Raw genomic sequence first — 16,167 nt, forward strand, 5'->3', positions numbered from 1 at the left:
CACCGATGTACCCTGTCAGCACGTCACAAGCTGGTGATAGCAGGAAGGCTGCGTGAATGAAGTTGCCTGTTCTGGAGTGCCAGCAATGCCGCAAATGCATCATAGTGGAGAGCTCCATTTTTTCCATGCAGCCGCTCATTCTGATTCTGCAACACTTACTCACCTGGTGAGCACTTACTCACAGGAGTAGGCCCACTGAAGCCAATTTAAATCAGTGAGTAAATCTGCTTAGAAATCATGGCCCAGTGCTTTGTGTGTAGAGACTAGAATTCTTCCTAAACTTTGACATACTCATGTTTGTTCCGGACAAATGAGCAGAATTCTAGTTACTATTGTTCTTTCCACAGTAACATTGAAGTAATAATAACGTACCCATAACACAATCAGGCAGCCCCTTTACGAGCAGGTCCTGCGAGCCCTGGCATAATTGGAGAATTGGCCCTTTAAGAGTGGGGCGCACTGGGAAATGTACACTCCAGGAGAGCTTGTTGGTGGTCATATGACTGGGGGAGGGTTTAGTTGATTGGCCAAGACGATTATATAATTAGCAGCCTGCTGTTCAGGGGAGCAGGTGGAGGAGTGGAGGGGTTGAGCTCCGCTTGGTCTGCCCATGGTAGCAGGCTTGGGAAGACAGAGCAGGAACGAGACGGGCTCTAGGGACTGGACAGAGAAAGACCCCAAGGAGGGATCAGAAGGAAGTTGCCTGGGTGTTGTATGGTGTTGAAGGGAGATAATGCTTGTACTTATTTATGGAGCCCGGTGGGGACTTGCAGCCAGGGTAGAGTCGAGTCTCCCTTCTGTGGCCCTGCACCCACAAGGCCAATGGGCTGCTGAGTCTAGGATGGGGCTAGAAGAGGAGCTGTGGTCCAGCGAGGGAGAATATATTTGTGACCCTATGAGGCTGCCGCTTGGGCAAGCAGGGGCAGAGCCATGTAGTCTAAGGAGGGATGGGAGCTCTTGTTTCCATTTGGTTTGATTTGTTGAGTCTGGAAGGGGCGGACGCTTGTGTCTTAGCAGGCGGGCTAAGGCATCCCAGTGAGCCAACAGCGCTGGGGGCTGGAGGCGCACAAGGAGAAGCCTATGGGTCAGTTGGAAGGGGGGTGGCACCTGGGACACGACACAGCAGCTGGCAAGATGATCATGTCACACGACCTACATATAGCTCATAAGATATGAACGGTGCCACCTTGAAACACCCCAAACGAATCCACGAGTCAGGCTGATGAAGGGCTAGACGGCACCACCTCAGGCAGGCGATCCCTAGCATAGTCCCATTTTGAGTAAACTCCCACCAACATGAGCAAGGGTCCGTGGGGACAAAATTCTCCTCCAGCCCTGGCTGGTGAAGGCCAGTCATCTTTAAGCAGATTTAATCATTGACTTCAGCTGAGGAAGCTTAAAAACCCAGCATGCGCCTGCTGTTTTAGTAAATGGAAAAGAGGTTTGTGGGATGCTGAGTGACATGCCCGAAGAGAGGGCCAAACCTCCAATGGCAGCACATGGCGGACAATGTTGAATATAAATGCTTACACTATGGGGTCACTTTGCAGCACATTGTTGTATGTGGTATTTAGGGCCCAGTCCAACCCCCTCTGACTTCAAAGAACTTTGATTGGACCCTTGGGCCCCCTAGTAACATGAATTCCTGACACACCTTGGTGAAAAGTCACCTCCAGGGGTTAATTTTTTGGTCGCCATCAAGTATTAGAAGAAAATAGAACGGCTCAAACCAGTGTCTCTCAACCCTTTCAAGTTGGCAGCCTCTCATTCAAAGTCAAAAAGCTCTGCACCCCCTTTGCATTTCCTATCAAATTGAGAGTAAACAAAATGCATCCGTGACGATGGCAAGCCTGTCTCACTTATTTTGTGGGTTTGGAAAGTTTGACAGAAAATACTTGATCCTGAAGGATCGGGTCCTCAGGGGAGTGGGGGGAGCCAGATTTTCTTCTCCTCGGATTGCTATGAAGTTTTCCACATCTCATGACCTCCTCTTCCCCATTGCCCCCGAGTTGAGAAACGCTGCATTCAATTGAATTATTTATTTTATTTATTTGCAGTTAAGATAAAAGAGGCCGGTCTACGGCTCTAGGTGCTCTCACATAATTATACAGTAATACAATGAGATGAAAGGGCACCAGCATTAAACTCAGCAGTTCCACAGGAGCTCAGTCAGCCAGTCACCTACTCTCTTCATCGTCTAGGAAGAGTGCACTCAGCCTTCTCCAGCAGCCCTGTCAAATAGGTGTCTTTTGCAGCATGCCCAGAAAGTCACCAGATTTGGGCTATGATTTAGTTGGGGGATTGGTCCTGCTTTGAGCAGGGGGTTGGACTAGAAGGCTGAGTGCACTCTTCCTAGACGATGAAGAGAGTAGGTGACTGGCTGACTGAGCTCCTGTGGAACTGCTGAGTTTAATGCTGGTGCCCTTTCATCTCATTGGACTAGATACCTCCTGAGGTCCCTTCCAACCCTGATAGTCTATGATTCTATGTTGGATCAGTGGGCGTGGGAGGGAGGTTTTGGAGCCTGTAGGGTGAACACCCTGCCAGCCGCTCCCTCTCTTTTATAACATGAGGATCCAGCTTGAGCTGCCTGGCTGCCTGGGGCTGTGGTGGTGTGACCTGGCAAGAGAGGTGGTCCCTAGGTAGGCTGGTGCCAGGGCAGTTAGGGCTTTATAAACCTTAAATTCCACCCGGAGAACCAATGCAGACCCCAGAGCACAGGTGTCAAGATGCTCTGCTCCATAAGTAAGCGGCTGTGTCCTGGGCCAGCTTCACTCTCTGAATGGTTTTGAGATGCAGCAGCCCCGTGTAGAGCACATTGCATCGCCTAATCGTAAGGTCAAAAAGCAAGGATAACAGTGGCACACTCCGCATCCGAAAGGAAGGGCTGCAGCTTTGGAACCGGACGTGGATGGGAAGAAAGTTATTTTGCAACAGAGATTTCCAGTTGTGTGGTTTATATCAGTTCTGCCACATTTTGCTGTCCTCCGTGCCTTGAGAGGGAGTTATACTTTTTTTCACAGCTGGTTAAAATATTGTCCATTTCTTCTTTTATAATCATCCTCATAAGGGTAGATGGTGATCCAGTAGATTTAGTTCTGGGGCTACCAAGTTTTCAGAACAGTTTTGCAAGCCAAACACATAAGAAGAAGTTACTTATAAAATTTCTTCTCGTTACCTACTGAGTTTTGGTAGGGTTATAGCAAAATCAAAGCAACAGCAGTGACAAAAAGACTCTCTATTGGTCAGCTTCTTTTGTCAAATAAACAAGGGGTCTGCCGATGTTCATATCATGGATTCTCCACCAGCAGGAATTTTACGCTTCTTAAAGATTGGGACAAAGAGCACTTTGCATTGTATGAGCCATTTTGCAAATGGAAGAAGAAGGACAGGCAATAAAGAAGATGACAGACTGATATTTGCCTGGTATTTCAGGCAACTAAATGGGCACCCTGGCTTTGCCTGTTAAAAAATGGCCGTCTGCTTTCACAGCCAGTACTCTGCTGCAGTTGAGATAATGAAGATAACAGTACATGCCACTGAAAGACCTAAGTCCCTATGACAGATGTACCAAACAGCCTGCCTTTCTAGATACACCTAATTTAATTTACAACAGCAATAACCAGCTAATAAAAATGCACTATTTGTATTTTTTCTCTCTAAAGTACATATTGCCCTTCCACATTCATTCCTGTAGTCCCATGAATTACTGTTGTTTAAAGACGTTCCAGGACATCATGTTTTCTCTATTATTGGTTGCAATACTAAGAGCTCAGAGGAAAGGTAATGATACCAAAGATTATTCCTCTCCCAGGAATGTCTCTGATTCTTTTTTTAAAAAACCTAGACCTTTAATTACAACCTAATCATCTCGATCCGAGCAATAAATATAACAAATGTGAGGCAAGACTGTGTGTGTGTGTGTGAGTGAGAGGGAGAGAAAGGTTTAGGGCAAGGATCAGTGGAAAATCTTTAGAAATGATGTAAGTGAAAGCAAAGGCAGGGATTGGAGTTTGGAGCCTACAGCAGAGACTATAAAAACTCTGAAAGAAAGCTGAGCATTAGGGATAAGTTAGGGTGGGAGATCCCAGCAAGATCCATCAAAGTTGGGATTGCTTGTATCCAAGGCAAGGTAAGATAAGCGAGGAACTGGGCTGGGGGGGGGGGGCGGTGTCTGGGATTTTTGTGTGTGTCTGCTGCTTTGTTTACAGAAACTCTTTAAATATTTGCTTTATTTGTTAAGCATATGAACACTCAACATTTTGAAATTAACAAGCAAGCACAAAATACACACGTGCACACGTCTGATGGGAAAAGTGCAATTCCTCTTTGCATTTTGGGGTATGACAGTAAGAAGCACATCTCCCAGTAATTTGGGTACTGGCAATGAACTAATAATAGAAGACAGAAACATATTTCCATTAGCTAACGAGTTAGCATTTAAACAAGAAGTGTCAAACAGCGCATCCCTATTGAAGAGGTTGTTTGCTTTTATGCTTGTGCAGTGCTTAGAAGATGTAAAGTGCTCTCTAGATGCTAGATCATAGTGGTATTTTACTTGTTTTTCCTTGATGTTTCCCTTTTGTGTGTTCTGTTCTACTCAGAATAAATCAAATGCATTTTATGGCTCTAAAGGAATTAAAGAGCCAATCTAGTTAAATAGCTAGATTGCTTGCTTTGCTTTAATAAATAACGTATTTTTAGTGACATGTTTACATGGCTGTTACCTGTAACATGTTTTAAGGCACAAGATGAAGAAATGAGATCAGGGAAAGCTAAGCCAGCAAACTCTTTATTCGTTTCTTTTTGTAAAGCTCCCAAGTCTACAGAAGAGCATTAAGGATCAAGGGACATCCTAATATCAGTGATGGGCCAGATTTGGAGTAACTCAGGTTTGCACTGTTGTAACTGAAAACATAGTCTGGCCCAGTGATTGTAATTGCGCTTTCTTTGTACTGGGCTCAAAATCTCACACTCTCTCTCCCTCTCTGCCTCCATAACTGGGGTCACTTAGTGTGTAAATGTAAAGAACTTTCAGGTCTGCACTCTGGAGGCTGCTGAGGGAACAGGGGGAGTTTTCTTGGGGAGCCAACATGGGCTTTGTTCACTAGGGGTTCAAATCTCTGCAGTTCTTAAAACACAGGAGCGTGCACTACAGGCTTATTTGGCTGTTCACTTTAGAAGCAGCATCCTCTCTAATGGGTAGAACATAGGGTTGAGAATCAGGAGGAGTATTCATGACGCTGGGGCGAGTTAACTTAACTTCTCTGGATCTCAATTTCCCATCTATATGATGGAGATAATCCTGCTGGCCTTTCTTTGTAGAACACTTTGAAGTCTATGAATGAAAAAACCCACTGTGAAATAAATTATCAAGATTATATAAGTGCAAAGTATTACTGTTTAGAGCAATGGTGCTTATCAGTACTCACGGTAAAATCCTGCCCTGCTGATTTCAAATGGATCAGGATTTGTATAACTCGAACTTCGTCTAACTGCTAAGTGTATCTCTGAGTTCTAGGACTGTTATTTTACTGAGCAAGTTCAAAACATGCATCAACTGTCTACAGATTGCTTGTAATCTGATTGTAACTCACCTTTATAGTCTTCTGAGTTTGCCCAAAGAAATAGATCACCTACCATTTCAACCTACAATACATCTTCACCCAGCTATCAATGTTTTCTTCACCAATAATCAGTTTTGATCTTTGTTCAAAAGGGTAATATACGTCTATCATCCATTACATCACATCTAATATTTGAGCCATTTATCTTACCACTGTCATGACATTCTTCTCTTTTTCAGAGCTGATCTTGAGAGCTTTATCTGTATAATTATGGAAGTATATTTTAACTGGTTGTAATGGGCACTATTCTCTGCTCAAATAACATAGTCTGCACTTATGCAGAACTTCCACTTATGTCCCTCCACTGTTAAGAAAAGAGAAATTTCCTCTGCACGTGTGAATAAAAACCTAATATCTATCCCTGTACGTTTCACCTCTGTGTAGATTTCCTCTTTCTGATTGTTTTAAAGGTTTATTTTCTTTATTTTTAAATGCTGAAGGCATGCAAGCCTGTGACACTGAAGCGCTGTTAGTTCTTATCCTGAAGAGCAAAGAAAACTTTTTTAAAAAGAAGTCTTAAAATGTAAATGTAACTGTGATTAGAAACATTTAGAAAAGTTGGCCTGCTTATTTGGTAAATATATAAATGATTTAGGAGCTGAGCATTTGTTGGCAATGGATAACAGTCTAATGAAGTTTTGTTTTCCATAGTGCATACCAAGAATGCTGTAAAATTCTTTCAATTATCTTGCTTAGCAAAGGTGGAAATCGGTACTTCTCATTAATGGCTCTTTTCTTGTATGTTGTAAAAAATCTGCTTATTTAGCACTTTTTCCTTAGCCTTCTAGGTGGATTTTGTCAGAGTCATTTGTGGCTGATACATTTGGTGTCCAAGCATGATTGCCTTCAGACAAAGTGCTTTTCATTTGCTGTTATTAAATGTTTGTTTGTGGTGGGTGATAGTCAGGTACAGATTGTTCTTAGTTTTGCAAGCTGTCCAAATTGTGTAACTTCTGCTAATTCCCAGGAAAACGTTCCCAGAATATCCCGCATGGACTATTTGGGCTGTACAAAATATTCAAATGAGCAAACAGGGACCATGCCTGATTATCCTCTTCCTACTGCTTTTGCATCTGTGTATCTCCATGGACTGCAGCTGAGTTACTCCCGATTTATGCTGGTGCAAGTTCAGATGTTCACACGGGGGTGGGAGGGTCTAATCTCCTCTTAAAAACCCAGGGTATTTTTTTGTAGACATCCTGTAGCACTGATGACATTTGACATTCTGAGAGTCAGCCCTTACTCACATGAGTAGCCCTACTGAAGTAAAGCGGCTTCTCTCATTTGTAGAACTGGAGGATCAGGCCCTTTACAAGTCCCCTAGCGAAGAGAAGCAAAGAGAATGCCTGTTGCTATTATCGGAATATCCACAGTGCAGCTGGAAGTGAGCCTTCCAGCCCAGGGAGACTGACACCTGCGAGTCCACTCAAGCTAGTGCACTAAAAATCACAGGGCTTGTATTCAGGTGGATAGCTGGGGCCACAAAATCCAGGCTGCTATTTTTGGTGCGCTAGCTTCAGTGGCGCTAGCTCATCTGTCTACCGCGGGCTGAGAGGCTCAGGTCAGCTGCAGGGCAGACATACCCTGGGGGTCCTCACGATGATAGACTTCCAGTTGAAGTCAAGGAGAGTTTTGCCTGACTAACGACAGCCAGAGCAACCATCTACATGCACGTGTTCTCACCACATCGCCTTCTTCCCAGAGTTTAAATGCAAGAAAACGTTTAAGCACAATTGAACGTAGATCAAAATAGCAGGGAAATAATTGCCAAGATGGCAAGATAACACACGCAATAAGGATAAAGCATTGGCAGCGGTGTTGTTAGAGCGAAGGTATACATCAAAGTCAAGATTTTCAAAAGTGATTAATGATTTTGGGTGCTCATCTTGAGACACCTTGAAGGAGCCTGATTTTCAGCAATTGCTGAGTGCTCGCCCTCTGAAAATCAAGCCCCCCCAGATGGACCCCCAACATCACTCATCACTTTTGGATTCTTGGCCAAAGTTCATCAATTTTAAATATGAGATTTGGAAGCTCCTAGCAGATTTAAGTAGACGAAGCCTGCCGTGAACTATTTACCTACCTTCTCAGGGGTCTGAACAGGCATTGCACTAACCACATTAATAGTAAAAGGCAGTTTGAAATGATCCTAGAGAAAAGCTAATTCTGACTGCATCATCTATATAATAAAAGAATTGATGTGGATTTCCAAAACTTAGAAATCAAAACTTACCCTCTGTTGTTAATAATGCATTTGCTGAAGTATCTGGCTTTTACTGTTTATAATTTATGGAATGCATTTTCCAGTAAGTCCCGTACTTCAATGTCGTTTTATAATGGACTGCTTTCTGCCGAGTGTGTCATATCTCATCTGTGGGATGAGAACAAAAGAGCAATGCTAAACTATTTCTGTGCTGGACTCAGCAGTGGTATTTTTCCCCTTCCTCGTACATTTTCATGGTATTACTGATAATTCCACTTGCATTTAACCAAGGCTCCCCAGAACTTCGTGAAATCACTGACGTTTCTGATATGGGAGTATCTCGGCTTTTATGGTAATGAATGCACTTGAGAGCACAGTCCTGCTTCTACAGAAATCCGTGTGAGTTTGCCCATTGGCCTGAATGGGAGCAGGATTTTCACAGAGCATCCAGTGCATCTGTTAGTAGCTCATATCCTTGTCTCAGATAAAATACTCTGCCATCTGCATCTTAAGAACAATGGGTTAGACCCTCAGTGGAGAGACTCACAGAATGATACATTTAACTAGCACAGGTAGTAACAGACCATTTTTGATCGCACCTGAATAATTGCAGACTAGTACAATGAGCTGCTTGCTGAGCGTGCACACCACTGCCCTCTCCAGGATGGAATTACAATTGCTGAGGATGATGTCAGAGGCCCTGCATGACTAATGATAATGGAGATTCTCCTTTACCTCTAATAGTAGAGGCCTATGCTTTCTAGAGCAGGAAGATCTGAGTTTTCATGCTGTTGCCATGAAGAACCTAATGTCTATGATGCGCAGTACGTGACAGTCTGTGACCCTGATCCTGCCTCTGAACACCATACACGCACATCCCTGCAAAGCCCCATTGACTTCAGGGGCCTGCCTGCTCCAGTTCACTGCAAGAGTAAGGTCTACATTTCTGGAGGAGTGCGGAGATGTTACAATGTTGCTATTAAAATTTGCGTGAGAGAGTAATCAATGCACAACGGCAGGAGAGTGAAAGATTGTGGTGCAGTGTATGAAGTCTTGCCTCAGTTCTGTTGCTAACTGTCAAGCAGGAAAAATAAACCATTTGTGATTTATGCTCAGAGTAAGCTTCAGAGTGGTGTGAAATATGATCTGATCGTTTGAATCGGAAAGAACAATGAAGGCTGTTCACATTTTTGATAGGGAATATTTTGAACTCTGCGATGAATTACACCGTCTGGTTTTTGCTCAGCCATCTTGGCTTGGGGATGTCATTTCGCTTTTGTTAAAAGAAAAAAGAAAAACATATCTGCAGAGCCCTCGGGTCTGATGTTAGGGAGTGACCATGTTGTGGATGGTCAAGAGCTCTACTTTGTTTTGGCCTTCTGTTGGAAAGGCGCTTCGATGGTATGTGCAGATTTCTGACAAAGGTTGCTGCTGTTTAGTCTGTCTTGATATGGCAGAAAAATGTTCTTTCTTTTATCTGTTTTAAGTGGAACGCCAACAAAGATGCTGAATTACACCAGGAATTTAAGCTTTGCTGAATTTTGAGCTAAAATATGGGTGAAACCCATAAATATGTCTACATTTCAGACATGCAATTTTATCTCTTGATAGCTGGACAGTATTTTATTTATTGCAGATAACACAGATTCTGAGACACGCATTCACATGGAGTAGCACCGTACCTCCTCATGTAGACCCAGCGAATTCAGTGGGAGGATTTTTGTCGAGTAAATGCTACTCAGCATGAGTAAAGCTATTGGAATCGAGCCCACAACAAGGAGGACAAGTCCTGCCAGGAGCGGTGTTGCAGTCATAAGTTTACTCAGAGCAGTTCAGATCTAACTTCACATCTCTTTTGGAGTGGGGAGGTAGAACACTAGTGTCCAACACCTACCCGAGATTAAGCTTGAGTCACGATTCAAGTCAAAGGGGAACAGGCATCTACAAAATCCAAGGGACAAAGGAACTGAGTGGAATTGTTCAGGCAACATCGGAATATACAATAGATGAACAACAGAAGAAAGAGAAGTAACTAGTGTAAATAGCTAAACTCCGGGAATATGGTTAAAAGTGATGGGTCAAATTCATGTCTGACATACACAAATGTAACGCCCCTGACTTTGGTGAGTTCAGCTGACGCCATCATCAATGGCTTTGACTTTGCTTTCAGTGGCAAAAATGATTTAGGGCAAAATCACTCACAGAAGGGAAAATCCTGCTTCCTTCTCCCACCTCAGGAGGCCCAAAATTCAGGGGAACCAATATCCTTCTCTGCTGCAGGGGAGGACAGCGTTTAGGGGAGCAGCACGCTCATTGTCCTCATACAGAAGGGTTCAGAAGCCAGGGCTGAGGAGTGGTGGGGTTAATAAGGTCTCAAGCTGGCCCTGATTTTGCTCCCATGTAAGTCAATGAGACCCTACTTTTGCAATTGACTTCAACGAGAGCAGAAGCAGGACCTTAGTCCCTACGATTTCCTCTCCTTCTAATTTTGCTGGAGTTGAGTTCCAGCTGGTTAATCAAATGTCTTTTGTGATGCAGGTGCCATAGTGTTTATTTTTATTAGTACACCAGATGCCATTTTTAGCTCTTTGGTCTTTGGGATGAATGAATACCAGTGCAGACATTAAACCATATGAAACGGGTGTATTTAACCTCACCATTTATTTTTACTTCCCCGTATCCAAATAATCAGGATGTGGTTATCTGCAAGGTGATAGACGGCGACTTTTCATTTCAATGCACAGCCAAGTACAAAAATACACATTATAAAGCACCACAACGGGAGGGGGGGGGGGGGGGGGGGGGGGGAGAGGGGTACCGTGGGCCAGATGCTCAACTGCTGTAAATTGGTGTAGCTCTGTTGGCTTCTGGATCACTGCTCAGAATGTGTGGACGCATCAGTCTCACCTTATTCATTCCTTTGTCTCTCTCTCCTTTGACTCCTCTGGAGTTATTCCGGTTCATATCAGCCATTTCCTAAACCTTATGGACAAAAGAAAAGGGTATGAAACCAGATAACAAAAGCACATGTAAAAATAATTAAAATTAACACCATTTTTATACCTTCCTCTACAGCGTCTGGTACTAGCAAATGTCAGTACAAGGGTAATAGGCAAGGTGGCTTGTTGTTCTGATCACTTAAGGGAAAGCCCATGTGAGAAGCAGAGAAATTAGGGTGACCAGATGTCCTGATTTTATAGGTACAGTCCCGATTTTTGGGTCTTTTTCTTATATAGGCTCCTATTACCCCCCACCCCCGTCCCGATTTTTCACACTTGCTGTCTGGTCACCCTAAGAGAAATGAAGACACATGTTATAGCTGGACTTTTAAACCAGGAGTCCAAACACTTTGCTTCGTCTCTCTTGTAGTGTGGGAAACAAGAGCAAAGTCAAACATTTCTGCTGGGTATATTCTGCCCGATCTCGTGAGAGATCTGCGAAAGTGAGGCTAAAACAACTCTCGTACATCATCAGAATATATTTACACAGCCTTTCTATTTCTGCCGGCTCCAGCAGGAGAGTCAACAGAGAGTGGCAGAGTCAGAGCTGAATTATGCTCTCTGGGGCTGGGCATGGAAAGAAGATTAACAAGCAGATTAGCAGATTTCTTCTGGGGCTGGAGGCCCCAACCCAACTCCCATTCAAATCAATGGCAAGATTCCCAGCCAGGTCGGTGTGAGCTGGATCAGCTCCTAAGCATCAAGGAAGGCAGGATCGGGCACTAAGCTATGAGTCAGAGGGTCTTCGTGGCTCTGCTGAGTGACCCTGGGCAAGTCATTTCCCCTCCGTGGGTCTGGTCTGTTTGGAGCTGGCTCATTCTTGTCCTTGTAACCGCTCTCTGCTGCCCTTGTCACGTGCCCTTCCTCCTCTGTGCGTGTCGGTGGGGAGTGATTCAATAGGTTGTTCTGTTTTGCAGATGCTGCAGGTTTGGTTTGGGGTGGTGCACTTTGTCCTGGCGCTTACTCTGCTGCGGTGGCACATCGGCACTGCTGTCCTCGCTGAGGCAGCTCCACAGGTAAGAGGCTATTCCTGACACTGCCGCATGCACCTTCCCTTCCTGGGGAGCTCGAAGCCAGGGACAGCTGGAGAGGCAGGTATCGCCTTAGGACGGGGCTGAGACGGGCAGCAGGCTCTAAGGGCGGTGTTCGAGTTAGGCTGTGACGGAACCACGTGCCGCGTGTAAGGGATGGCACAGAGCTGCGCTGCCCCAGGAGCAGAGGAGAGGATGACGTGTGAACCAGAGTCACCGTGTCTCCCCTGCCACTCACTCGCTGTGGGGAGGAAGAGTAGGGTACTTCATCCCGCCCTGTGGAGTAACTTCCCCCCCCCCTCAGCACCAGCTATTCTGGCCCGGGATTAGGGGAGGAGGATGCAAGGCTGGCACCCTCTCTGCCCCATCCGTGACCACTTATTCGCAGTGGGGAGTATCGGATGGTGATTTGAGGAAGATGGGGATCTGTTTATCAAGAGACAAACAGGTGAAATTCATCAGATAAAAGTTGTGACGATTTACCCAGCTCCATGGAGACTGAGTAAAGAGGCAAATACTTTGCTCAAATGATGGATTCCCTGACATCTTTCCAGGAGCCCAAGGATTGCACCATGTTGTTCTTTAGCAGGTGCAGCCTGTGCAGGCCAAAAAGCCACATATCATCCTGCTTATTTATTTGAGTGGACTTCAGCTGGGATCAAGAAGGAGCATTGGATGGAGACCTATAGTCCTGCCATTAAAGCTGTGGGATTCTGTAGGCCACACTGTAAAACATGAATGGGGCACATCTGACCCAGAGGCCAGACTTTGGGCACTCTTTAGTAGAGGAATTAAAATACAGTAGGGCTGGTAGGGAAATGGTTTTATTTTCCATAGAAAACCAAATTTTTGGTCCAAAAATCAAAAACTGAAAAAATGAGAGCCAAAACCCAACAGATGTTGATTCAGACATGGCACCCCAGTGCCTCAGGGGAATTGTAGTTTGAGTGCCACTTGCTCTCAGTCTCTTCTGTAGGCTGGACTCCCTGGCTGGACTACATTTCCCATGATGCACCATGATCTGCCCTCTTGCTGTGCCATTGCAATGCAACATGGGAGCTGCAGTCTAGCCGGAAGACCAGCACAGAGGAGAATAGCTTCATGAGACACCCAAACAACTCCCATCAGGCTCTGAAACAGCATTTCTGAATCAATGTGTTCTGTTTTGACAAAGTCAAATTTCTCTTCAGAAAGCTGACCCCTTGATAACAACATTTGTTTAGTCAAAAAAACAATTTTGATGGAAAAATTGCAACCAGCCCTAAAAGCCATCAGGAGTTTATAATTTTGAACAGGTCTCAGCTTCTAAGGATTTTGCCTTCATATCTGGCAAGATCTTCAGTTAAAGTGGGTTATATATGAAGGGTTTTAAATGGTTAAAGCTTTCAAGTTTCCTTGAAAGTTTTTTAATCTTCCTTAAAGTCTCATCAGACTAGTGTTCACATGTGCAAAAGAGTTTCCTAAATGAACTACTTTTAAACCCTCAAACAACCTAATAAACACATCCTACCTGTGATCTATGTGGAATGCATACAGTTCACGTAGCTCTACATGTATATGGACTTGTAGAACTTCCCTGATGGCTTGTTAAGATCAAGGGAAACCCGTTTGTTCCAGATTACACACTTTACAAATATTGCGGTGTAATGCAGCAATTCAGGAACATCCTTTCTATCCTTAGCAGTGGGTTTCATTTCCTCATCCAATCCATGACCATCCAACCTAATGAGATATTTGTAAACTCCATTTCTTTAATGATTTCTGACTGGCTCCCTGTCATCTGCATTTTTCAAATATAGGCCACATGAATGTGGGTATTCTTACAGTAACTACAGAAGAAATGCTGCTACTATCTTACCTTTATATCTGAATCTGAATCATTCCTGGGATATAAGCCCATGATATCCCAGGAACCATGAACAAGACTGCCTCAGCCCCGTCTTTCAGGCTGTTTGCTGGAATGGCTCCTTTGTTGTGTTTCTAACTTCATTCTTTCACAAGGACAAGTTGTTGGCCTATCACTCAATCCCTGGCCTAGGGGACCAATGGCAGCTTTTCTTCTGGTCCCTATCCTTTGAACTGTACGGCTTGGGTGGCCCTACCAGGAGTTAAAGTTCCCACCAGCATAGCTATCAGCCTTCCCGCCGTGTCAAGGTGCTGTCCTCTGAGAAGGAGACATATATTGCCTTTGAAATGCTGCCTCCCTTGGAATTGAGCATAGTCACACAACAGAATAAAACCAGTGTCTAGGTCGGGAACTGAAGAAGAAGACTGTATCCAACTGAAAGTGAATGGGGAATTTGAGGTAGGCAGAGAATAATCGCCTACATTATCGTTGAGCAAGACACTGAGGCTAACATCCTTAATCTGCTGAAAAGGGCCACAGACTCTTTAATGACCAAAAGTGGTCAGGGCATCAGCTTTAATATCTGTTTTTAAAAAGCCTAACCATGGAGCAATATTTTTTGCCTCTTACAAAGCAGAGCAAATTGTTTCATTGTCTGTTTTTATGTCTTCGGTATTGACAGAGGCCAGTCAGTATTTGTCAGCTACCCAATATGCATAAATATAGTCTAGTAAGGGTGTTAACTCAATGTCATAAGAACATAAGAACGGCCATACTGGGTCAGACGAATGGTCCATCCAGCCCAGCATCTTGTCTTCCGACAGTGGCCAATGCCAGGTGTTTCAACGGGAATGAACAGAACAGGGCAATCATCAAGGGTCCTAAATGAAGTTCAAAAACCATCCTGCCTATCCAAATTCCCTGTAAGTTTCAAGAGGATATGCTGTTCTTTATTTCCTGTCCTAAACGTGCATAAGGCTGCCATGCCATGTCCTACCTCTGAATTGGTAGCATTTCAGTGCTAGGTGAAATTATTTTGATGTATTCTTTGCATAACAATTTGTCAAACTTGTAAAGTGATTGGGGATGGAAAATACTGTATAGGCATGTATTACAGCTGGTCATAAACCAAAAATCTGTTTCCTGAAAATGTCAGATTTTTGAAGCTGTTTTCATTTCCAAAAGTTTGAAAATAGAAATTTAATTTTCCCTCCAAAATTCATAGAATTATTTAATTGAATTTCAAAAAAATATTGAATACATTATTAAAAATGTTATTGAAATGATTATGGAAAGTTTTTGTTTACCAAAAACCCAGGTTTCAGTAAATAAAAAATGTTGATAACCATTTTGAATCACATTTTAGAGAAAAATTTCAATTAAAAAGTCACGCAATGTTTTGTGAAAAATGAAGAATTTCAACCATGTCAACAACCTTACATTAAAAAAATTCCTCTTGAAAAAGTGGCCAATTTTCAATAAGAAATCTTCTCATTCAAATGATTTCCTCCAGCGTTAGTATTTGTCGGTTCTAATGTATTTATGGGCTGTACCAACCGCTGCGCTGATTGAAATTCTTTCCCTGAAACAGAACCATCCAGCAAACCCATCCCCTCTTCCTTTGCAGCCCTTTGACTCTTCCATAGTAGTAGGCATGGAAGCACATTCCACATCCAGCGAAGAGAAGTCAGCCACTGACCTGGCCGCTAAACTGCTGCTTCTTGATGAGCTAGTGTCTCTTGAAAATGACGTGATTGAGACCAAGAAGAAAAGAAGTTTCCCCGGATTTGGGTCTCCTCTCGACAGGCTTTCGGCTAGCTCGGTAGATCTGAAAGGCAAGCAGAGGTAAGTGATCGGAGGGTATAGTGATGAGCGCTATAAAGAATATTGTTCGATAGACCTTCCAAATGCAAGCTACTCATTTTCATTAGCTAGCTAGTTCTGTGGTCGGCTGTGGGTAATTCATTTGTCAGTACATTGAAGTCACTGCACACTACTCATCTTCTCAATGTGGCTGCAAGATTTATAGCTCTTCAGCTATGGTAAGTAATGCATGCTGCAGCTGATTTATCCTTGTAGCCCTAATCAACCTGCAAGAGACATCCAGGTAAACGTATTCCTCCAGCGCATCCTTTTCCATTCATGTTAATGGCCCTTCAGTTTAAAAGGCTATTTAGGCAGTAAAACTGTTCAAGGAATATATACTGTCTGGGGTTTAAAAGTGAACGGGGGTGGGGGGTAAATGTTTCCAAGAACAGATGGCTGGTGAGAGGGCATCTTACACAGCAAATCTTGACTGACACTGTAGTGCGCATACAGGTCATGGACAGTACATGATAGGAATGGCATCTTGAGTAAGGCCTTCAGGATCCTGGTCTATTGGTTTCACTGAGATTGGGTCTGAGCAAAGCCCTATACAGTCTGAGTCTATTGGTCTATTGGTTTCACTGAGATTGGGTCT

At 43.8% G+C, this 16,167-nt stretch overlaps 1 protein-coding gene across 1 annotated transcript in view; it reads left to right on the forward strand.

The window, feature by feature from the left end:
• Positions 1–4,077: 4,077 nt before the first annotated feature.
• Positions 4,078–16,167, forward strand: part of OSTN (osteocrin) — a 22,164-nt gene continuing 10,074 nt past the window's right edge. The window contains exons 1-3 of the mRNA XM_024214455.2: positions 4,078–4,132; positions 11,747–11,845; positions 15,334–15,551. Coding sequence (XP_024070223.2) covers positions 11,747–11,845; positions 15,334–15,551 — 317 coding nt within the window. The 5' untranslated portion in view covers positions 4,078–4,132. The remainder of the gene's footprint in view (positions 4,133–11,746; positions 11,846–15,333; positions 15,552–16,167) is intronic.

Source organism: Terrapene carolina, unplaced genomic scaffold (genome assembly GCF_002925995.2).
Source record: "Terrapene carolina triunguis isolate 2854851 unplaced genomic scaffold, T_m_triunguis-2.0 Scaffold88, whole genome shotgun sequence".
NCBI lineage: Eukaryota > Metazoa > Chordata > Testudines > Emydidae > Terrapene > Terrapene triunguis.